Source organism: Dromaius novaehollandiae, chromosome 12 (genome assembly GCF_036370855.1).
Source record: "Dromaius novaehollandiae isolate bDroNov1 chromosome 12, bDroNov1.hap1, whole genome shotgun sequence".
Lineage (NCBI taxonomy): Eukaryota > Metazoa > Chordata > Aves > Casuariiformes > Dromaiidae > Dromaius > Dromaius novaehollandiae.
The window spans coordinates 15,851,354-15,875,080 of record NC_088109.1 but is presented as its reverse complement, the minus strand read 5'-3'; the positions used below and the strand labels follow the sequence as shown (position 1 = coordinate 15,875,080).

Below are 23,727 nucleotides of genomic sequence, written 5' to 3'. Positions count from 1 at the left end.
GGGACACGGGGCAGTGGGGTGCACAGCGACACACCGGGGGGGACTGGAGCACACCAAGCAGTGGGGGGCACCAGGGCACACCGGGGACACAGGGCAGCGGGGCGCACCAGGCAGCAGGGCACACTGGGGCTCTGGAACGCACCAGGCAGCGGGGCGCACTGGAGCACGCTGGGGGTCACCAGGCAGTAGGGCACACCAGGACACCCCAGGGGACAGCTGGCAGTAGGGCACCCGGGGGACAGCCAGCACACCAGGATGCACCAGGCACCAAGGCAAACTAAGGGACATGGGGAGTGCTAGGGGACACCCGGGGGACACCAGGCACACCGACCAGGGATGCTGTGCAGCTTGGTGCCCCAGGGGACAGCAGGGAACACCAGGCACTGTGGCACCCCGGGACAGGGGATCACACCGGGCACCGTGGCACACGGCGCCGCGCCGGCCCCAGGCTCCCAGCACACAGCAGAGGCGAGCAGAGTTCAGCAAGTTTAATGAGAGCAGGACAACCCCGGACCCCTGCCCACCCCAGCCCTCCTCCCCGGTGCCCGGCCCGGCCCGCACCCCCCAGGGCAGGGCTTCCCCAGCGCCCTAGTCGACTTCTTCCATGCTGCTGTAGGACGGGGCCGGGCGCTCAGCGGGGCCGGTGAAGCGCTCGGGGAGGCCTTCCGCGGCCAGCGCCGGGGCTCCTTCGGGGGCCAGGCCGGATCCGAACGGCACCGAGGTGAGTCCCTGCAAGCAGAAGGTGGGCGTGAGATGGGGGACCTGGAGCAGAGTAGCACCGCGCACGGGCCCCCGGCCCAGCACCGGCACAGGAACCGTTCCCGGGCCAGCCCCGGCAGCAGCCCCGGCCCGCCTGCGTGTGGGAGCCAGGCTGTGGCATGCTCAGCCCTGGGGCCGGTTGGAGCAGCGCCCTGCGACCCAGCGCGGGCCCCCAGCCAGCCCGCACAGCGGCCCCAGCAAGCCCCAGCACAGGCTGCCAGCCCATGCTGGGGTTGCGGGAGCACAGGAGGACCGGAGGGGATTTCCAGGAGGGAGGGCGCGCGGCCGGATGCAGCGTGGCGGGCAGGCACGGGCAGCGGCCCCGAGCCCTGGCCTCCCGTGCCAGCCGGAGCGGAGGTCACCCCGGCGGCGCTGACTCAGCGCCACGAGGCCCGCGCCGTGGGCGAGCGCAGGAAGCCACCGGCCCTCGGCGCGGCAGACAAGGAGGCGACTGTTGCAGGGCAGGCGCCTCCCAACCACGCTGCTGCCCAGCGCCGCTGCCCGGGACCGGCGGCGAGGTCATCGTGGCGCAGCGAGCCCCGGGCTCGCCGCTGTCCGCCTGTCGCCGCGGCCCCGGCCAGAAACCCGGGAGACCCCCCCGCCAAGCATCCTCCCTGAGTCAGCCAAGGGCACGGAGGGCAGGACAGCATCGGAGAGCGAAGGGAAGTCACAGGGCTCTGAAGTCACCTCTCAAACCCAAACAAGCCCGGGCAGTCTCTGAGCTGCGCTCAGCCAAGGGCGACACGTCTCAATGTCAGACGCCGCCAGAGCTGCAGGCCTCGTCCCAGCCCCCGGGGGACAGACGCCGTGGCCCCAGCACGCTGCCAGCCCTGCCAGGCAGAGACGGCCCTGCACACGCTGCCCCACGGCTGGGGAGCAGGAGCTCCCAGCCTGGGCCCCACGGTGCCCCACGGCGCCAGCAGGCAGAGCTGCCACCAGCGAGCCGGAGCCTGCTGCGGCGCAGGGTGTGCCGGGCCATGCACAGAGCCCGGCCCGCGCTCCCTGCGCCGGAGAGAGTCTGCGGGATGGCGCGTGGCTGTCCTTGGGGCTGAAGGAGACAGAAACGGACACCGGCACCTGCTTGTTCACTGGAGCAGGGTCCTGCACGGCCCCTGCACCTGGGCTAGGGTCCCATCACACAGGACAGGGATGCTGTGTCGCTTTGGAAGAGCTGGCTTTATTCAGGGAGCCCGTAGGGCATAGCCCTGGAGAGCTCTTCCTTCCGGCCTCCCCTGCCTGAAGTCCTGCCTGCAGTTGCAGCCGGGCTGCCACAGGGTGAGGGGCCCCTTGAGAACAAGAAACCACAACGTGCCTCCCCGGCCCCCCGACGCAGCCGGGCAGGGCCCCGCAGGGACAGTCCGTGTGTCCCCGTGCAAGCCAGCAGCCCACAGAGGTCCGTGCATGCCGTGGGTGCCCTGGGCAAGAGAAGCAGCACGTGCGGCGGGGGCACAGCTCGCCCCAGCACGCCGGGCAGGAGAACAGGGTGTGCCCAAGCTCACGGGATCACGCTGGCCCGCCGTAGCACGAGGCTCCTACAACAGCGCCGCGGCGCAGGCAACCGCAAGGCGTCAGGAGCAGGAGCTGCGTCACGGCCTCCTGCCTGTTACGGCAGGTCTCCCCTCGTTTCCCGGGAGCTGAGTAGAAACAGTCGATGTTCCCAGCAGGGCTCCCAGGCTGCGGCCCCGTCGCAGCGGCAACATCCCTTCCGAAGCAGCAGGTAGCCACGAGACAGCGAGGGCGGGCTGAGAGACTCCCGGGTCTGGGCTGTGCCTTGGCAATGCTGCGGGCTGGCCCCAAAGCCCTGCCAGCTGGCACGGGAGATGCTGGAGCAGGCAGCAGGGAGCTGATGGCCCCGTGCTTCCCTCGGAGGAGCTGGTTCATCCCAGCGGCACGCAAGTCCTTCCCAGAGGTTTCTGTCCTGCCAGCTGACGTCTTCCTCGTGCAGCGTCCTCGTGCAGCGTCCTGGGACAGCAGCAGCCCCAATCCCACCGTGCCCGGCTGCGTGCCCGTGCCTATCTCCAGCGGGTTTGGTAAATGAGGGGGTAGAACACGTTCAGGAAGAGAGCCACGATTGCGGCCGTGGTGGCCAGGACGAAGTATCTGACGCAGCCTTCGTCTGGGTGCTGGGGGGTGCCTGGACTCCTCTTCTGGCCACGGGGCCTCCAGGAGTTTCTTGCAGGCCTTTGGGGCACCTCGAGCTGCAGGTCTTGCTCTTCAGCCTCCAGCTCCTGCCAGATCAGAGAAGCCTGCGATGTGGAAACCTGCGTCAGCACTCGGGGAACGCAACAGGCAACACCCCTCGCCTTCCCCCGGGGCAGGCGGCGCCTGCGAGCCCAGCCCCGTGCCCAGCCAGCCCTCCTCCCCATGCAGCACAGTCACGGCCACGGTCGCACCCGCCCCCGCAGCTCTTCGGGGCCTCCGGCGCGGGCGGCGCAGCTCTGGCGGCACGGCGAGGCTCCAGCGGCGTGGGCGGTGTGGGGTGGCCACCGGCGGGGTCTTCGCATGGCTGTGGGCAGCGGAGCAGGTGCCTCTCCTGGCTGGATCCTGGTGGAGCTGATGCTCTGGGATTGGTGGGCCCAGGTGAGCGAGTGGGCAGGCAGCAGCCAATCACTGTGCGGCTTTCCCATGAGCTGGAGGATCTTTCGGATGATGGCCAATCACAACCCAGCTCGGCAGGTGGGAGCAGAAGGCACAGTCGCAGCTCAACCAGTTGCAGCTCTGCTTCGGTGGGTGGGATCCCTCCGAGAGCCAATCACAGCCCAGCTTCTGGGAGGATTATCCGCAGGCAGCCAATCCCAGCCCAGCCCTTCGCTGTGCCCGTGATCACGCAGGGCAGCCAATCAGGACGCAGGTCTCTGGGGGGCACCCAGTGCCCAGGAGGGTGCAAGTGGTCCAAGGCACTCTTGGGACCTGACTAGCCCTGGCGCCGTGGGGGGATCTGGTGCTGCTGGGGGCCCGATGAGCCCCGGTGCTACGAGGGATCCAGTGCTGCCAGGGAGCCCCAACAAGCTGTAGCACTGTAGGAGATCCATTGAGCCTTGGTGCTGCAGGGGATCTGCTGCTGCCGGGGACCTGATAAGCCCCAGTGCCATGGATTATCTGGTGCTGCTGGGGACCCGATGAGCCCCAGCACTGCAGATCTGGTGCTGCCAGGGACCAAATCCCAGCACCACGGTGGATCTAGCGCTGTGGGGAAGCCGATGAACCCTGGCACCGCAAAGGCCCCTGAAGCTCGGTGGCCCAGGCCAGCAGACAGGCCCGTGCCCCGCAGCTCCACGCTCGCTATTGCTGGGGCCACCAGCTGCCCCCAGAGACCAGGCCTGTGCTGGGACACAACGATCCACGCCCCAGGACAGAAACGGTGCGGGCAGCTGGGCACCGACGTGCCAGGCACTTCCATCCAGGCCCTGGAGCCTGATGGCTCCTGCCTGCAGCTGCGAGGGAAGCGGAAGGGCCCCGATGCCTAACCAGCGCAGTCCCTGCCAGGGCAAACGGCTGCCCGAACCAGACAGGCCTGGATGGCAAGCCAAGACGGTCCCGCGGGGCAGGCCTGCGCGGCTCTGCCAGAAACAAGCCAAGCGCCGTCCCCAGACACCGCGGGGCTGCCAAGTGCAGAGAGCAGGGCTACAGCCCAGCAGCCCAGGTGAGCCCGGCCAGGCAGGCAGTGCCCTCAGCCCCCAGGACCTGCCTTTGTGTCTGAGCTTTGTGCAAAGCGCCCAGATCAGTCCAACCTTCCCCCACCGGCACGCAGAGGAAGCACCGTCCCGGTGGGCCCACCCCTCCCTGGCAGCCCCGTGGCACCAGCTTGCTCCAACACGTTTCTCTTCAGCACCTCGCGGAGGCTCTCAGGCCTCTGGCTCAGCGCTAATCTTGGCCTCATTTGTACCCAGCTTGGCCCTGAATGAGGCCCCAGCAGAACATGCCCCCACCCCTCAACAGTCCACGAAGGGAAGGTCATCGCTGCTCCCTGGTGCAGCCAGATCTAGTGTCACTGCTCACAGCCTTCCCCCAGCACCGAACACAGCAGGGCAGGGCCCCCTCCTGCCCCACGTAGCTCTGCACCCTCCCACTGCTGCCAACACCCCGCCCTGGCGACAAAACCAGCTCTCCTGCAAGCCTTCAGGGCAGAGACTGTCCCCAGCTCACAGCGAGAACAGGGCAAAGCCTGGCCAGCACAAGCTCTTCAGTCCAGAAGAGACACAGATGCCGTGCCGCAGCAGCCCCAGGCTCCATGGGCGCTGCCGGGGCAGGCCACGCGAGCACGCGCGCATTTCAAGGCTCTAGGGCTCCCACAGCACCGGGGGGGACACGAGCTCTCACCTGACTGGCAGCAGCTTCGGCGGAGGGGGTGCGCTCGGCGCGGTGGTCTGGGGGGTGCCCTGGCAGGGGTCTCTCCACAGGAGAGTTCCTCCGGCGGTAGAAGAGGACATAGGCGTATCTGGTCACCACCTGGCTCTCGTCCACGGTGGTCACTGTGCTGTCATCGAAGAGCCGCCAGCCTGGGGAGAGGAGAGGAGAGGAGGGTCGGGTCAGGCGAGCCAGCCAGCTGCGGTGGCAGGAGAGGGGGCGGTGAGGCCGGCGGGTGCTCACCCACGTCGCTGCGCTGGCTGTTCTTGTCGTTAGGCAGGCGGGCGTACGCCGTGTAGTGCCCGCCAATCATGCCACCGTAGTGATTGATCACAGCGTACAGGTCATACATGGGCAGCTGCTGCTCGCCCTTCCGGCCGATGCAGAACTTGCTCAGGTCCAGACTCCTGGGGAGACACGCGGGGACAAGTTAGGGGCTGTCGGTGCCGGGGAGGGAGAAGCCAGGCTGCAGGGCAGCACAGGCAGGGCCATCCCAGGGCTCTCACCGGACAGGGAAGTCCACCATGTCATTGATCTTGTCCCTCCAGATGAAGCTGCGGAAGGAGAAGCGCTTGAGCTGGATGATGAGGACGTTGGGCAGGCGCCACAGCATCAGCTGCTTGGAGGCCTCGCGGTGCTGCTTGCACTTGGGGCAGTACCTAGGGGAGAACACGCTCGTTACCTGCGTGGAGAGAGAGCTCCAGGCCTCATGGCCTCTACCTGCCAAGCAGAGGGCCTGCAGACGGCATGTGGGAGGCCCAGGGCAGGCCAGCACAGCCCCACGGAGTGTTGGCTTTACTCCCTGCTGGCTTCTGGCCTCCCCTCCCAGCACGTGGGAAAGCCAGCCTGATGCTTCTGGCCGCCGAAAGAAACAGCGTGCAGGCCTGGGCAGCTCCTGGGAAACTCCCGCCGCCGCCTGGGCCCGCAGGCTGGAACCCACCACGCCGCCCTCCTCACCATGCTTCCTCCGGGGCCAGCACTTCGGGCTTGGTGAAGAGGTTGAGGCACTGCTCCAGGGTGAAGTGGCCCGCACGGGCGGCTTCGCTGGCCGAGCCCGGGTCCTCCACGCACTCCAGCTCCTTGGACTCCACCAACACAAACTCCTTGAGGCGCTCGTTATTCTTCCACACTAGAGCGAGGGAGCAGTCATCCGCCAGCTCCAGCGGGGTGTCGCCTGCGAAGGGGTGCACACCTCACACACCTGTCCCCAGGCTACAGCCAGGCCCCCTTGCCTGGGGCTAGGAGCGTTCAGGCCTGGCCCAGCTTGACACAGCAATGAGGCAGTGTTTCCAGGGTGCGAGCACCCCCAACGCCCGCAGCCAGCATCCCCACCCCAGGGCGGCAGAGTCCCGCAGCCAGGGCGGCAAGGCTGGCACAGCCCCTCCCTGCAGCGTCTCCCTCACCAGCACCCAGTGCGGGCACCCTGTTCAGATACGAGCACACACACATCACAGCTGCTCCGCGGCTGCAGGAGGTCGACAGAAACGGGTCTATTTGCTGAGGAGAGCAGATGAGTGTCGTAGGCAAGAGGAGCTCCCAGGGAACAGATTCACCACCCTGCCAGAGGCTAGGAGGGATGAAGGTGGAGCTCCCCTGAGCTCTGGACTCACCTTTATCTTCCAGCTTGTGCTCTTTATTGGCAGCGTCGATCTTGTTGATGTAGAACTGCGTGGCACGGGCACTCAGCGAGTCTGGAGTGTGCTGGTACCCAGGGATGGCAGCTGCAGACGGGCAGGGACAGATATTTGGTGGCATTGCCTGCCTGCCCTGCGTAGGGGCCAAGAATTTGCAGTGCCCCCACCCCCACCCCGCATGCTATGGCCTTGCAGGGACACAACCACGTGCCCTGTGTCCTTGACTATTTTTAGCAGGCGCCTGCCCCTGGCAAGCTGCGCTCCTCTTGCCTGCCTTGCCCCTTCACTGCACATTGCTGCCATCCTGAGACGAGTGCCTGGAAACGTGACAGCCAGGCAGCCGAGCGCGAGAGGCTGCTCCCGTGCAGTTGAGTCAGAGCGATGGGAACGCTGCACGCACAGGCCCGAGGGGCTCAGCCCGCACTGGGCTCTGCCCTGCCACGGGGCCACAGGGATTCGGCGGCTTCTGCCAGCCCCTGCCTTCCCGCCCCTCCCACCGCAGCATGACACCCCAGCCTCCTTGCAAGCCAGGTCTCTGCTCGGCCCTGTGGGCCTGCCAGGGCAAGGCAGCGCGTGGGCTGGCAGGCATTTCAGGTGGGGCTGCATTGCCAAACCAGGGCTCCTAGGGCCTGCCATACGTCCCCAGGGGTCTCTGGGGCCAGCCATGGAGGAAAAAGCCCTCCCTGGCTTGCCTGAAGGCTGTCTGAGCTCCTGGCACAGACAGAGAGGGGAAATACAGGCAGCACCGTGGCAGTGCCTGTGAAATCCCTGTCCTCTTACCTTCTGGCTTGAGGGCTCTCTCATAGGATGGCTCCTTCTCACAGCAGCTGTCGCTCTGTGACTCCATGTGCTCGGAGAAGCCCGAATCCAAGCTCAGCAGGGAACTCCTGGCCGCCAGCACCTTGCTCCTGACAGTGCCGGTGTCCCCCAGCTCAGGGTGCAGCTCGGGCACAGGTGGCGAGAGCGGGGGCTCCTGCGGGAGGCTGGGAGCCCTGTCCCCGTCCCCCAGCTCGGGGGCGGAGGTCGCTGCCGCACAGCTGCTCTTGGCTGGGGGCTCCAGCTTGTCCGGGAGCAGAGGCTGCAGCCCCTGCTCTGGCGACATCCGGCCCAGCTGGAACGGGGGCTGGAACACGCTGACCGAGTACCTGGGCAGGGAGGGGACAGTCAGAGCGGCCAGGCCCAGGCTGTGCCCTTTGCCGGGATGGGGCAGAAGCACCCCCTGCCTGGGCCCTTACCTCGCGTAGCCCTCCAGTAGCTGGGCCAGGCGGGCGTAGGTGAGGCGGGACTCCGGCACGCTGATGAGGAAGGGGAAGCCGATGTTCTCGGGGCGGCACGAAGCCTTGTGGTCTGGCCAGTGGGTTTTCTGACATGCCCTGTAACACACAGCCCCGCTGAACCCAGCGTCCGTGCCCACCCCCTGGGCACGCGCCCCTCCGGCCCTGCTGAGCTCATCCGGGACAAGCAGAGCCCTACAGCCCAGACTGGCCCCCTCCCGAAAGCCAGGCCTGTCTCTTCTCCTCTCAGCAGGCTGAGCTCTCCCATCCAGCCCTTCAACGCGGGAGACCCTCCCTCCCTGCCAGGCACCAAGCCAACTCACACGTTGCAGTAACCGACTCGATAGCACCTCGTGCAGCGCCTGAGCTTCTCGTCCTCCGACAGCTGCTTCTTCTGGCAGGCTGCACATTTGGCGACAGGGCCGCTGGGCACCTGCGGACGCTGCAGGAGAAGGAACCCGTTGGGCATGGAAGGGCACCTGGGCAGGGTGAGGCCCCTTGGCAGCCCCCTGCGCTTGCTGCAGCTGGTGGAACGGCGCTCACCAGGATGGGCACCAGCCCCTCCCCGGAGAGAGGGCTCCCAGGGCTGTGCGCTGGGCGCACAACAGCCAGCGCATCACCCTTTCACGCAGCCCTAGTGCTGCTCTCCCTCTCCTGCTCGGCCCCGCTTGCAGGCTCAGCCTCCCAGCAGTCCCCATCTCCCCCTTCCACCTACCTGCTGGACCTGCAGCTCCACCACCCGCTCCTTGGCCAACTCTGGGGACAGCACCTCAAAGCAGAGCAACAGGTCCGTGGGGGAGACGGTGTCCAGCGAGTGGGATGGCAGGAACATGCGGTGGAAGCGGTTCTTGATCACCTGCCGGGAAAGCAGCAGAGCAAGGCTGTGTGAGGGCTGCCCCGTGCTCACAGAGCTTTGCCCACCCTTCTGCTCTCCTGGAAAGCCACAGATGTGCCACCCCGCAGCAAGTGGTGGGGACAGCAGCACCTTGGGGACGCTGTGCTCAGCTCACTGCTCAGCCAGGGCAGGATGAACCTCTTCTGCCCCACTACAGTAGCCCAGCTCTCCTGAGCAGGGATCTGGCAGGCAGCACCCAGTGCATGATACATGACCACATGTTTTGTCCATGTTGGATCAGGGCAAGCAACTGCCTGTACGGACACTCCCTGCAGAGCTGTGAGACCCAGGGGCACCCATGGGAGCAGCTGTGTCCTGCTTCCCAGCTCAAGTGCTCTCACCTCTGCCAGGCGCAGGTTCTCTGGTTTCACACGCACGCTGTGGGCCACCGAGTCCAGTACCTCCATGGCACTGGAGTTTTCCTTGCTGATACTCACGAGGAACTGCCATGGAGGAAGCGCCATGTCAGTCATGCCACACCAAGGCATGCAGGTCTTGCTCATCACCAAGCTCCCTCCCCCCAGAGCAGGTGGTGTCCTTTACCTTAATAGGTTTCTTGTGCGGCTCTTTCGCGAAGTAGTAGACAGTCAGCACCTTCTGTTTTTGTGGGAGGGGCACCGGTAGGTACAGGAAGGGGTCGAAGGTGATGGACACCTGCAGAACCAAGAGCACGCTCAGCTGTGGGAAATGCCTGAACCCATGGCAGAGCCAAGATCCAGCCCTACCTAGCAGCCTGTGTTCTCTGGGAATCAGGGAATGGAGGCCTGAGCCTGCTGCACAGCCAGGACAGGGTGCAGAGCATCCAGAGCTGCCCTACCTTAGAGCACACTGGACACACCAGCTTGGATTTGTACTGGCCCTGGAACAGGTCCACGATGAAGGAGTCGTTCCTCATCTTGTGTCGCTGCCAGGCCTCCTCTGCTACCACCTGCGGGGAGAGGGAGGGCTCAGCACTACACTAAACCACACAGCTTTGCATCACTTGCCCTGTCCAGAGCAGCCAGGATTGCCCTGCAGCACCCAGTGCAGCACCAGCGGCGCTGGGGAGAGGTGCCCTCACCTCGTCAGGCCTCCCGTCCGAGTCAACTGTCTCTGTGTAGGGCTTGTTCTGGATGCGGTTGAGGTCCTCGTGCAGGCCGTCGAGCAGGAAGGCCATGAACTCCTGAGCATCGTGCTGGGCATAGCCCGTGAACTGGCTGGCCTTACTGGCCACGATTGCCTGGGGGAGCAGAGCAGTCAGGACCGGCTGGCAGCCCCCGGCAGCACTGCCTGCCCCACGCGCAAAGCCCGGCCGTGCGCACCCGCATCCAGCTGGCTCTCAGCGGCACTAGCACGGCAGCCACGTGCCCACGGAGGAGGGCCGGAGGCCCCCAGCCGAGCCGGGCCCGGCTGCTCCCAGGGAGCGCTGCTGCCTGCAGCCCTACCTTCAGCTTCGAGGGCTGGAAGGCATGGTGCGTGCCCTTCCACAGCGCCCGCAGCAGCATGGCGAAGCCGATGGCCAGGCGGCCCCCTGTGCCCAGCGGGTTGTTGTAGTTGATTTCCGACTCGAAGGACCGATCTGTAAAGGGACACAGGAGAGCGAGGGTGGCCTCTGGCTGCACCGTCCGAGCAGCAGGGCCCTGCTTGGCTCCAGGGGTGTGTGCTCACCATGGAAGTAGTCGCGCAGCTCCCGGGTGTTGGACAGGGACTGGATGACACTGTTCATGAAGCAAGTGTTGCCCAGGTTCACCAGTCCCGTGAAGCCAGGCAGGCACACCTTCTTCTTCTCGTCCTCGTCCTCCTCATCCTCCACGCTCTCGCTGCTCACTGGGCTGTGCGTCATCGGCGGCACCATGCATGTCGGCTTGGGCTGCCAAAGTAGAGCTGGGCATGAGGACGCTGCACTCCAGGAGCCTCTCCAGAAACACCAGAGGAACTTGACTGCCCGAGGCAGTACTGAGTTGGGCTGGAGTAGCCACACCACCCTCCCCACCTCCCACCAGGACTGGTGGGCTGTGGTTGTGGTTTGGTTGGCAGCCAGGCCAACCTGCCACCCCAAAACTGCCGGTTAGGGCTGGAGGACAGCCCTGCCTCCCCACTTGGCTCCTCTGGGAAGTCTGCCGGTCCCTGGAGCAGCACCAAGGAGGCAGTCCCACACCACAGGGGGGTCAAACATCCAGCTCACTCTCACCCCGAGGCCTCAAACCCAGTGCAGCCCCACTCACAGAGGGAATGTGTGGCTCTTGCTTCACTGCCACGTGCTCTGGGGCCGTACGGGCTGCCACTCCGTCCAGGCCCCCATCTTCCACACGCGGCTTCTCTTTGTCGCTGGCTCGGGCCTCTTCCTTGCTGGACAGGGGGTGCTGGTTACTGCCTGGCGGGCTCTTATCCAGCGGGGTAGGGCCTGTAGGCATGGCAACCTTTGCACCACCCACTGCACCTTAAAAAGGGGGAAGGGTGGGCCTGTGGTTAGCAGCACCGCGCGTGCAGGGGCAGCTGCCCACGGCAGGACTGATGCCGCGGAGGGCTCAGCCCATGCTCGCACACAGGCTCCCTCCCACTCCTCTCCCCCATGAGCAAGAGGAATGGCAGTGCCCTACCTCCAGCTTGCCCTACCCAAAATCCCTCTTGCCCGTGCCTGCTCAGCCCCTCTGCCTCCCCTCAACTGCCCAGCACCATCTGGCTGCTCCTGGCAGCAAGGAGGAACCAGGCCCATGCCCCACCAGGGCGCAGCAGGCAGGACAAGGAGAAGCCACGGTGCAGACCTCGTGCGGCCGGAGCTTCCAGCCCCCCCCAGCGCTGGCTGTGGCGTTTCTTCAGGCAGACGTTGATGCGAGACACTGTGAAGCTGTATGTGCACTTGTCCGGCTCAATAAGGTTCCTGCAAGACACGCAGCAGGTCAGGCGTGCACCGGGGCCCACCACGGCCTGACACGCTGAAGCCTCCACAAAGCAGGGCCATGTCCTCCAGGCAGGAGGGATGGGCAAGCATCAACCCCAAGGCGGGCCCCTGCGAAGCAGTGCAGAAACCCTCAACCCCGACCACATTGGGCACAGAGAGGGCAACTGTCCTGGCATGTCCATTCTGCTTGTCTCCACATGCTCAACCCTGCTGAGCATCAGGCCCAAAGTGCACACAGGCTGGCCTGGCTCAGCCCCCAAGAGCTCAACAACAGGCTGGGGGCGGGGGGGGAAATTGCAGGCAGTTTCACTGGGATTTCCATCCCTGCAAGCCACCACATTGAGTCAAGGCACCCCAGGCTTGGGATGTTAGTGCAGCACAGTACAAGGGAGACCCCCAGGCACAGTCAGAGGCATGGCCTGCACAGACTAGTCAGCTGGGACTGGCTCCTGCTCCAGCTCTGTGCTCTCTCCTCCCTCACCCTGGCATGGGCTGGAAAGGCAGGAGCAGTACCTGAGCTTCACCTGCCACCAGAACACGGTGTGGGGCCCACAGCCAGGATGGAGGCGAAGGAAGTTTGCGTCGCTGCAAAGAAATCAGAAGTGGATGAGAAAAAGTGAACAAACAGGCAGTTGTGCCGCAGCCGGGAGCTCTGCAGCAGCCTGGCGCCACCCCAGGGCCGGCCCACACCTCGTCTGGAACACCAGTGTGAAGTCCTGCTCCCGGAACAACACCTTGGACGTCTCCTTGTGGATCTCCTTCACGTAGACGTGCACCACCACCAGGTCATTGCCTTTCTCGTATGAGTCATTCTTCACAAAGGTCAGGCTCACTATGGGCTCTGGCTCTGTGAAGGGAAAGATGCAGGGAGAGATGTTACTTTCCTTGCATGCAGAGGCAGCACTGCAGGCTGGCCTGGGAGAGCGCCTGAGCAGGCGGACATTCCCAACCAGGCCAGCCTATGGATACTGACCCCTGAGCTGTGGCCACTCACCATCAGCTGCTGCTTCCAAGGCCACATCGTCCTTGGACCAGTCTCTCTTCTCGCTGTCTCTGCCCAGGGGAGGGGTGGCCGCTGGGATGGCCTTAGAGCTCTCTCCCAGGACAGGTGTGCAGTCCCGGCTCCGGGAGGCCTCACCTGGGTTGCCTGGCTGCAAGACTCTCTTCTCCACGCAGGTGGCAACGCAGTGGGGGAACACCTCTGTGGTGGCTGCGAGAGGCGGCATCTCCACAGGACCAGTCCCCTTTGCCAAAACTGCAGCCTGTCATGGCAGAGGGACATGGTGAGGAACAAACAACTCCGTCCCTGAGCTGTCCCAGTCCATCCCCCTGCAGCCCTTCTCTGCAACCTGCTCCTGTCACCAGGCAGTTATGGCCCCATGTTGTCTGCTTCCCCCATACGTCCCGTTTGCTTGGCTCAGTCCCATGTTAGCACACGGTCTCAAGCCAGAGCATGTGCTAAGCCCAGCGAGTGCTGGGTCCTCACGTCTGCAGCGGTGCCAGCTCTTGTCCTGTATTTCACCTCACCCTCCTGCTGGAGTCAGGCCCACATCAGGCCCCCCCCCCCCCCCCCCCCCCCCCCCCCCCCAGGATCCAGGAGCCCATATCATCTGGAGGGGTGCATCTCTGTGAGCAGCATCCCCTGCACAGGGGCTGAGGGAACAGGGGTGCCCCATCCAGCTGGGTCCTCTGGTACCTTCTCCAGTGGCGGTGCGATGTCTGTGAGGGCTGTGGGCACATCACCTTGGCCGGCTCTGCCATTGCGACGGCTGCCTGACCTCCCGCTGTGCCCTTTGCTGGGCTCCACGCTGCCAGTGACCCTGGCGTTTGGCTCCTCTTCAGTCGGAGCCACTTTGAGGTATACTGCCCGCTTGGCGCTGGGGCCGCTCTGCGTCCCTGGGCTGGCCGGGCTTTTCCCTCCCAGGGCCTCGCTTCTTCCCTGAGCACGCTTTGGGTTGGAGGGCTCCCGCCTGGACCTCGGCAGCTCGGTGCTTTCAACCCTCGGCTCTTCAGGGGCCACCTCTACAGCAGCAGCCTTCTCCTTCCCATTCTCCCAGCACGTGGCCCCTTTGGCCAGCTCTTTGGATCCATCTTTCCGTCTCTTCTGTGAACAGCAAGGCAGCGTGGTGGGAAGATATCCAGGCAGCTCACTCTTTGCCAGCCCCTCACCCTTTCAGGGGTTCCATACCCCAGCATATCAGAGGGAGAAATCTCACGTGGACCACAGCAGAGCCCTTGCTCCCCCTTCCCAGAGTACCCTGGGGCTCTGCTGCAGGACCTGGAGACTATGTGGCAGGGTGTGATGATACCTTCCCCTCCCAAGGGCAGAGGCAGCTGGGTCATTGCCCTGATGCAGCCTGTGGATGCAGGATGGGCCCCACAGAGCTCCCTGGGCAAGGACAGCTCAAGGGCAGGCAGTGAAACCATCACCCCAGCTCCAGCTCCCAGTTCTGCCAGGCTCCATAAAGTCTCCCAAAAGGCAGATGCTCCCCGCCTCACCAGAAGCGAAGTCCAGTTCTGGAGCGGGGTCTTCTTCTGAAGCACAAGCTGCAGGAAGTTGCCCTTCTTGCACTGGACCTTGCTGCAGGAGCTCTCAATCTCTTCGTAGAACTGACAGCTCCACTGGCGCCCATCTGCAAGCACAGAGGAACCACTCACGACAGCAGTCTGCCAACCCACGGCCCTGCTTTGCCGGCACCAAGGGAGCACTCAGCCAGGGCCGAAGGGGCTGCAGGCGGACTGCCGCCACGCTCCAGGAGCCTTCAGGGTAATGCCTGCTGCCTGGGGTCTGCTGCCGCACGTCTGGCTGGCTTCCTCCCTGGAGGGAAGGCCCTGGGTCTCCCTGCCCTCAGGAGCACAGCCCCTTCTCCAAGTAACACCCAGAGCTGACTCAGCCCCTTGACAAGACCCGGCTAGAACCACACAACCACCCCAGCGAGCGGGAGACAGGGTCGCATCCTGCATAGCAGTGGGCACTCGCTTGCTTAGTGCACAGAGGCCAACTCCTGTCCTCCCACACCCTGCATCCTTCTGCTTCTACACTGCTCTCCTATCAGTCCTGCCCGGTTGAAGCCGTGCCAGCTGACAGCACAGCAGTGCCTCAGGGGAGGGGAGATCTGTGAAGTGGCAGGTAAGTCTCCTCCCGAGGCAGAGGTTTTACACTTGCCTGGATCAGTCCCGTGCCTGACCCAGGGCCGTGCCAAGCCCTGCTGGAGAAGCGTTTGCAGCAGTCGCTCCGCTCCCCATACCTGGCAATTTGACCACACAATCAGTGTCGGTGAAAGCAGCGTCCACATCCTCCACTTTCAGAGCTCCACTGCCCAAATTCAGCTTGACGATGATCTCTTCATCATTCTGCTTCCAGTCCAGCAGCAGCTCTAGGAAGAGGGAGGAAGCATCACCCACTCACTGCGGCACGAGGCTGTGATGCCCCCGCCTTTGCTGAGGAGCACGAGCCTGAACACACGCTTAGCTGAACGGGACAGGCAGTACAGGGATCGCAGATCACGACAATAAACAGGACATTTACAATCCGCTCCAAAGAGGCCAAGAACGAGGGGCCAGAGCACACATTACAACAGGGCAGGTGAATCCCAGTGGGAATCAGAAAGATCAGAACAGCAGCGATGTTCTTGGCCCAGCCATGTGCAGCAGCAGTGGCTGGGAAGAATGGGTGGCTTCTGTTCATTATAAAGCAATTGCTGCTTTTCCAGGGAATGAGGAAGCCACAGAATTACTCTGGGGGATTCGAGCGGACTCTGACCACAATCAGAAATTGCAGCTTCCCCTTTGCATGTGCAAACCAAGCAGTCCAGCAGCAATTGCCAAGAGCACTGTATTCCTGCCAGAGGAAAACTGTTAACACGGCTGAAACACAGGCGGGCAAGCCAGTCTGGCAAGAACGTGGTATCCAGGGAGAAAACGGTGCAGCATCACTCTGCTGCATGCTGAATCCCCATCAGGTGTGGGCCAGGCTCCAGGTTTGGCCTTGTGGCATCCTGAAGTCTTCAAGTCAAAAAGCTGATATTTCCTTAATTTCAGATCAGATCAGGGCTAGCCTCTGTGGCAGGAGGGGCTCATGCTCTCTCTGTCCTCTGAGCAGGGGCCTGGAGCCAAAGCAGAAACCAGCCAGCGCTGCCTGCTGGGTGACACAGCTTGGGATCTTCCCAGCCCAACGTGACTTCAGCAAGAGGTCAGCAAACAAGCAGGGGGGATGCCTGCAGCAAGGGGTCCCAGGGCTGTGCTCAGTGGCACAGCGACACCCAAGTCAGAAGCAGCCTGTCACAGGCCTCTCCCTTGCAGACAGCCCCGCGCAGCCGCATGCACCCTCCTCTGCTTCTGGGACGGCTGCATCCTGTTAAGACAAACGCTGGGGCAAGGGAGTGCTCACGTTAGTGCTGCTCTACGCCAGGCCACAGGACCACGACAAGGTGAGAGCTGCAGATCCCTCGGCAAGGGCTCTCCACAGCCATGCACTGATAGCCAGCGCACACCTTGACTTACCCTCCTCTGAGTCCCTCTCCTGGGCAGTCTCAGCCTGCTCGAGCTCAGGGCAAGACACTAGTGGGCAGAGAAGCAGAGCACGAGTCTGTCATTCTGTCACTTCAGGGCACGGGCGAGCACTCTGATGCCCAAAACTTCACACATCACCTCCTTCTCCCACAAACCTCTGGTGAGGCCCTCGTTCTGCACGTGCTGCTTGGCAGAACCATTTCCCTCCTCTGCTTCCTCACACCTCCCCTTCCCCCCGAGCCCTGCCTGCAGCAGCACAGCAAGTCAGACCCCAGGACGGGCACTCCGGGCATACCACTGTACCTCAGTCTCGCCAGCACTATCAACAGAAGCGACAACATCACTACACCAGATGGTCAGTGCTGTTTTGAGACAAGTCTCACTGTGGAGCCTGTGGTAGCTGCGCTGTGCACGCCCCCTCGGTGAAGCAGGCTCCTCCTGCCCTCAATCTCCACCTGTACAGTTCTGCCCTTTGATCGATCCTACACAGTGAACCTGATGTTTGGCTCTGTTCAAACCAATTTTGCCATAGCCAGAGAACCATGCACCCAGCATACCCATTACTGCACAACCTGCTGATGTCTGCAGCTGAAATTTTCTGCCAGATTAGACTACAGAACCAAACTGACCTGACACCTAATCCCTGCTCCCTGCTGGATTACTGCTGAGACCCAGAAGCATCTCAGGGTCTGCTCCACCCCCAAAGGGTGCAAGCTGTGCCAAGCAAGAGGCATGAGGTGACAGCACCTTGTCCTGAAGCACAGAACCAGCAGCAACGCCCAGCAGGGAAAAGCAGACGCACGGGAGCTGGGGTTTGCACTTTAGAGCACTCAGAGGGCTGTCACTGCCTGTCTTGACCGGCTACAAACCAGTCACAAACCACAACAAATCTCTGTTGGCCACTGTGATCACCAGTGCAAAGGCGCTGGCGGCGCTGCCAGAGTGAGAAGCGCTGCAGTGGCACTGCCTGGGAGATCTCCCAGCACCACCACCTGGCACAGCCAGAGCAGCCCGACTGCTCCAGGCCCTCCCTGCCGCGGCACAAAAGGCCTGGAGGCACCACGGCCCACACCACGGCGCCTGCAAAGGCAGCAGCTGCTCCGCGTCAGACAGCGCAGAGGGTCATGCCCCGTCTGAAACACAGCACAGATCTCGCGGTGAGGGAAGAAGGCAACACTGCTCTCTCCACGCCGTGGTTTGACATTGGGCACTGCATCCTACCATTATAGCACAGAGCTCAGCAAGCACTCTTTTACCTTGGCCTATAAAACACCGTATTATTTTGAGGTTACAGTAGTCATAATGGAGTAAGGCAGGCAAATCAAGCAATTTGCCAGGGCTGCAGCGTTGCCGGAGGAACCCTTGTCTGCGTCCCACCTGCAGGCATTGCCTGCCCAGCACAGATGCCTGCACTGAAGCCACAATTTTGTCATTGGTACGCAGCAGCTATGAAGGGAATTACTCCAAAGCAACCATTTCACTTACGCCACACCTTGCCCTGACAGAGAATCTGAAGTAAGGGCCCCACCCACGGCCCTGCGTTGGGCATGCTGTCAGCACTCAGGTCCGGCCTCGTAGCAACTGGCCTTCGCAAACAGGTCGGGAAGCGGTAACATGTCCGGCTGCAAGAGCACCTGCAGGCTTCAATCCCACTCCCTCTGCATGAGGGCAGCTTGACCCCACCCAGAAACAGTATCTAGAGTCCAGCCTAGAAACAGCCACCAAGATCAACTCCAAGCTTAAGCTAACACGGAAGTGGGTCTGACCTGCCCTCACATACCTGGGGCTAAGCAGCACCTGAAAAAAGGAGGTTACAGGTCCAGGGAGGACAGCGTGCCAAAGAGGATCCCACGGTACGCGGGTTACAATCAGCCACAGGAAGCGATTAGTTAAATCTGCTTATCCCGCAGCAGATGGCTGTGAGACTCCTACCCTCAGGGCCCAGGAACCATCACACTGAGCCTGCTCACAGCAGTGCTGCCAAGGGGCTCTCACCTTCCTTGCTCTCCTGGTTGGCTCGATCCTTCTGCTTCTTCTTGTTGGTGGCATCATCCAAGCCCCGAGATACTCTCCTCTGGCCAGGGGCATTGGCGCTGCTGGACATTTTCAGCCGTTTGGATGACACAAACGGCCCACCGGGGTCGGTAATGGAGTCTGGGTCAGGGGTGCGACGTTTTCTTCCTGGCCCAGCTATCTTGGCGACTCTCTGTGGTCAAACTCTCTGGCAAGGAACTAGTGGCCTAAAGAGAAGAGAGAAGAAGCATGGCTAGAGCTGATGGAGAAAGCCCAACAGCATTAGGCTCCACTTTCTGCCCCAGTGCCAGACTTTCCCAGGGTCAATGCTCTCACACAACCTTCCCTGTAGCATTTATGGAAAGCACCACACAAAACACTCAGCAAGGAAACCTACCTCATCACAGCTGTTACGATGCTTACTGCCAAAAGCACAGGCTTGCCAAAGCTTCTAAGATACAACCAGGGGTCTTCTGTATGTGACACACATTAAAAGCCTGGAAAGCAACTGTCAAGCTCACGGATCCCACTACAGCAATCCTGGCCCCAAGAAAATACAGGCTCCAACAACACCCTGAGGCAAAGCTGAGCATGAGGCAAAGGGGAGGCCCTGAGCTGCAAAAGGAAACCTCTAGGATCAACAGGGACAGGCTGCCCCATGGCTTGGGGCACCAGTGCAGGTCATTTGAGTAAAACAGTGCCCCATATAAGAAGGCGGGAGTGGGAGAGAGTAACGCCCTAAGAAGGAAGAAAGCAGAGCAGCACCAGGCTCGGGGCAGCCTCCTGTGACGAGGAAAGCAGAGCTCTGGCAAGAGGAGAACTCCTCCCCCTCCACCCACCAGCTGGGAGCTTAACCAGCAGGACTGCACCTTGCATATTCATCTCCCAGTCGATTTACAGACAGCGCCAGCGGGGGCCAGGCCTGGAAACAAGACACCTCTGCTCCGCATGCCTCGGGAGAGGGCAGGGCATGCCCTCCGGCCGGCTCGCCCGGCCCCCTCGGCCATGACCTCCCAGGCGGAGCCCCAGATCCCCGACAGGCTTTAGGAGCCGCCTGGTCTCGGTTTCACTCTCCGGTTTCACTCTCTGGCGTTCAGGCTGTGACGGAGCAGAGCCAGGACAACCCACTGAAAACAGCCTGGCCCAAGGTCCCTCCATAGACAGGGCTGACAGCAGAGCGCTGGGAAGGCTCTCCTCGCCACACTGGCTGCACGCCCCGCTCAAGCAGCGCGGGCACCGCAAGCCCTTCTGCAGGGATTTGCTCCCGGGGGAGCAGACCAGCTGGATCCATCCTGCCCACCCCCAGGTCCCAGCAGCCACAGCAGCAGCTCCCAGGCTGCAGCGCACGGTGTCACACCTCCTCCTACGGCCCTGGTAGCATCTGAGGACACGGAGCTGAGCCTGGCAGCATCCTGGCACAGCACGCCTCCGCTGAACCTGCCTCTCCTACAGCGGGAGGAGAGACGCGCACCTTGGCAACGCCCCGTCCTGTCGCAGCAACTGCACCCACAACGCACACATATCACACACACACCAGGCACAGTCCCGACAGCCCCATCCAGGCACAGCCTGGGGCAGGACACACCTCCAGGGGAAGCGTTAGGTCAAGCGGAGCACGCCGGCGGCTTTGCGCAGCCCGCGAGCGCTTGGGGCATTCAAGTTCTCAAAACGTTCGCAGCAACAAGTAGCCACAAACTTCCAGTCACAGCCGCGAACTGCGAAGGACCCCGAAGAGCAAGGCAATCCTCCTCTTCGCACAGCTCTGGCAAACCCAGCTCAGCGACAGGCTTTGCACCCAAACCATTGCTCTTCAGGCAAACCCTACCCCAGGAACCAAGAACCACCGCAGCCACCTGACAACGCCAAGCGCTAAGTCTACCCTGCCCGGCTGGCACAGACAACTCACGCAGCTGTGACCGGAGACGGGAACGCTGAGCAGGGCAGCGCTGCCCCGCAGAGGGATGAGGACAGATGGGGGGGGCAGCAGCGCATCCCCAAGGTGCAGCACGCGCTGCGTCTCCTGTAACACTGCGGTGATTCTGGCTGAACTGGGTGGAGTCCGAAGGGTCCCTTGCAGTTGTGAACACCACCGCGGTCAGCAGGACTGACCACCCTAGCGCTGGCAGACCACCGATCACACTATCATCTCTCAGCTCCAGGCCCCAGTAACACCGAGACAGGTCAGCTACGAAATGATTCCCAGCACTGTAAAAGCTAACCTGGACTCGGCAACTGCGGGGAAGCTTTCCCGGCTGAACCTCTTCGCCTATAGGGCAAAAACCCCAGGAAGAACAGGAAACGAGCAGCGGTAGTTGCTCTGCACAGGGCCAAGCTAGGCTCCATTGCCTCCGAAGGGTGGCATGAGGATAACCGCTAAACAGGCTGGCAGCAAGCCCCAAGAAGGGCTCTACCAGTGTGGTAGCACTCCTCCTCCTTCCCCAGACCAGGTGAAGGGAGAGCCAGAAGGGTCGATGTGTCTGTTTTGATTCTCAGTCACTCCCTGGAGAAGTCTGCTACTCTCATGCCCGACTGCAGGCTTAACCCCCTCGGGCACTTTGCTGACAAGTATTTCTAACAGAAGACAGGAATCAAGCAGGGCTGGGGCTTTGCTTGATTTTTGCCAGAATACTGATCACAAACTGAGGCCGTGCTGGGCACCCCGTGGTTTCAGACAGGTGCAAACAAAGCATAGCTTATTCTGATTGATTTATTCTAATTCTTGAGACTTTCTCCTGATCTGCAATCAGGAAACGTGTAGCATAGTGAGATATTCAGCAGCCAAGTGTCCAGGGGCACAGGATTTTTGGCATTGCTATTACAAATATATTAGCTCTGTGGGAGATGCTGCAGGGGAGAGATGGTGAAACTCCCCTGGCTAAATGCTATATATACCTTTGAGAAACACCTGATGGGCTGTGCATTAGTTTAAAAAAATCTTACACAACACTTCCACAAGCACTTTAAGCCGAGAAAGCCTGGCATTATTGCTAAAAGAAGCGGTACTGCTTTCCTCTCTCCTCACCCATGCTCTGTGTCAGTGCAAGCACCACGTGGCTGCAGGGCACACCAGATCAGGAACCCCCCCAGACTGAAACTGCTTTTCGCCAAATTTCTTTTAGCCTAGATCAGTTCCCCAACCTCGTTCACCATGTGGCTGCACAAATGTTTGTACCGGCCCAAGGAAAGGGTGAGCAAGGGGATGGCACCAAGCGGCTGGGGAGAACTGGATCCCCTCCTCCCACAGCAGTGCCAGACGGGGCTAGTTCAAACTGCTCTTTGAACAACAGCAGAAGGTGCACAATGAGATGTAGCTTGCCAAATGTGTTTGGAGCGTGTTTAGCCCTTAGCAAGGGAAAGTTTCCTTATTTCTCTTCTACAGCATCTCCCCCTCAATGCTCCAAGGCCTTTACTGGAGAGCAATGGAGAAGGCTCTCCATCCCCCCCATCTTCTGCCTTCCAATGACTTCTGAATCCTCCACATCTTTAATACGGCTGGACAATGATACTTCCCTCAGGCAAGCAAATACGTCTGGCATCTTCTGCTTCTTGTCCCCCAGAGGGATCAAAAGTCTTGAAACTTAAACCCATTTCTTATTTCAGTTTCACAGCACGCCTGATATGCAGACTGAGCCAAGCACAGAGCCACTCTGAACAGCCACATGCAACGCTTCCATTCTTGCAAAAAATACCAGGTCCCTGAAGCACTGTGACAGCAATGAGCCCTTCTAGCAGTGCTGTGTGGGGAGCCCAGCTCCCCCGGCCCCTCCTGGGCGTCTGCCTGGCCTCACACGTTTGGAGAGGGGAAAAGGGCCTGGGAACGAGCTTCTGCTGAGCTGCCCTGGGCTCCCACACCCAGCAAGTGCAGCGCAGGCCTGCACAGCGCCCAGGCAGCAACCCCACGGCTCCTTCCAGCTGTGCCAGGAGGCTCCTGAGCTCCGCCCCCGTCACCAGCCCCGCTGTGACCCACAGCCTTGCTGCTGAGCTGCCCCACACTGCCTCCCCCCACCTGCGCTGACCTCCTGCCTCCATGCTGTCCTGCACCACCCCCAAATTCCCCCAATCTCTGCCCACTCCCACACTGCCAGCCCCTGCCCTCCGCCACACAGCTTCTCACCCCACAGTACGGCACCCCCAGCTTCTCCCTGCCCAGTCCTCAGCTCCTGCCCCTTGCCCCACACTGCTCTCCCCACGCTGCCCCCCAGATCCCGCCTCGGTGCTGTCTCAGCCCCCCACCTCCTACCTATCACCCCACATTTCCCCCGCGCACTGCCCCAGTTCCTGCTCCTCCCCCCACGCTGCCCCCAGCTCCCACCTCATCTCCTGCCACTCGCCCCACGCTGCCCGCCAGGTCCTGCCCCATTGCCCACACGGCTCCTGGTCCCCCTCTGCTCCCCCCGCGCTGCCCCCCAGCTCCCACCTATCGCCCCACATTGCCCCCGATCCCCTCTCCCTTGCCCCGCGCTGCCCGCCTCCTGCCCCACGGCCCGCCCCACGCTGCCCCGCTGCCCCCGCGGCCGCCGCTCCGGCCCCGCGCGGCCCCCCGCGGCCCGGCCGCCGCCGCCGCACTCACGGCCGCCCCGCCCGCCGCTCCGGTCTGTTTTGTTTCGAGCCGAAGTTCCGAGCGGGCCGACTCAGGAGACAGGCCCGAGCCCGTGACGCACTTCCGGAAGCCGGTTCACGAGACCACGTGACGCGGGAGCGTGTGTTGGGGGGAAGCGGTCATGTGACCCGAGCTGGGGGCCGGCCGCTAGCCCGACCCCCTCCCCGGGCCGGTGCCTGGCACGGCGGCGCCATGGCAACGACGCCGGCGGTGACGCCATCGCGGCGCCGGCGGGGCGACCCGCCCCCAAGGGCGGGCAAAGGCGCGACCCCTGGCCCCGGGCGCTGCCGGCGGCGTCGCCATGGCAACGGGCCCGGCGGCGCGGCGGCCTGGTCGCGCGGCACTAACTGCCAACGGCCAACGGCCCCGCACTGTCACTGCCCCACTGCCAAGCCCCAGCCCCACCCTGTCACCTGCCCCACTGCCGACCCCCAGCTCCACTCTGTCACCTGCCCCACTGCCGACCCCCAGCCCCACTCTGTCACCTGCCCCACTGCCATCCCCTGGCCCCACACTCTCACTGCCCCACACCTACAGTGCATCACCCACCCCACTGCCAACCCCCAGCCCCACAGTCATCTGCCCCACTGCCAACCCCCCGCCCCCCACTGTCACCCTGCCCCCCACTGTCACCCTGCTGCAGTGTCACCCACCCCACTGCCAACTGCCAGCCCCGCACTGTCACCTTGCCCTACAGTGTGCCACCCAGCCCCACATTGTCATCCACCCCACAGTCACCTACCCTACAGCTAACCCCTAACCCTACAAAATCACTCCCTTGCAGTGTCACCCATCCCACAGCCAACCCCCAG

General features: G+C 62.8%; 1 protein-coding gene across 8 annotated transcripts; it reads right to left on the bottom strand.

Annotated features, from left to right (window-relative positions):
- Positions 1-473: 473 nt before the first annotated feature.
- USP19 (ubiquitin specific peptidase 19) lies at positions 474-23,090 on the bottom strand. 8 transcript variants are annotated; one of them, XM_064519055.1, is made up of 27 exons: positions 22,886-23,087; positions 18,298-18,542; positions 16,294-16,350; positions 15,039-15,167; positions 14,290-14,423; positions 13,487-13,894; positions 12,785-13,052; positions 12,481-12,637; positions 12,304-12,375; positions 11,654-11,769; positions 11,114-11,328; positions 10,557-10,758; positions 10,334-10,467; positions 9,970-10,128; positions 9,727-9,837; positions 9,453-9,563; positions 9,251-9,352; positions 8,730-8,870; positions 8,338-8,456; positions 7,976-8,113; positions 7,521-7,885; positions 6,717-6,827; positions 6,064-6,280; positions 5,613-5,765; positions 5,350-5,513; positions 5,080-5,258; positions 474-729 (listed from the first exon to the last, which is right to left on the bottom strand). In XM_064519055.1, the coding sequence occupies exons 2-27, from the start codon at positions 18,404-18,406 to the stop codon at positions 589-591; spliced, it is 4,212 nt and encodes a 1,403-aa protein (XP_064375125.1). In that variant the 5' UTR covers positions 18,407-18,542; positions 22,886-23,087; the 3' UTR covers positions 474-588. The 8 variants fall into 8 exon arrangements, with proteins under 8 accessions (XP_064375125.1, XP_025958489.2, XP_064375120.1 ...); XM_026102704.2 differs by lacking the exon at positions 22,886-23,087 and adding an exon at positions 18,713-19,160 and having other exon boundaries at positions 11,114-11,322; XM_064519050.1 differs by lacking the exon at positions 474-729 and adding an exon at positions 1,917-3,005 and having other exon boundaries at positions 22,886-23,090.
- Between the last annotated feature and the right edge of the window lie 637 nt (positions 23,091-23,727).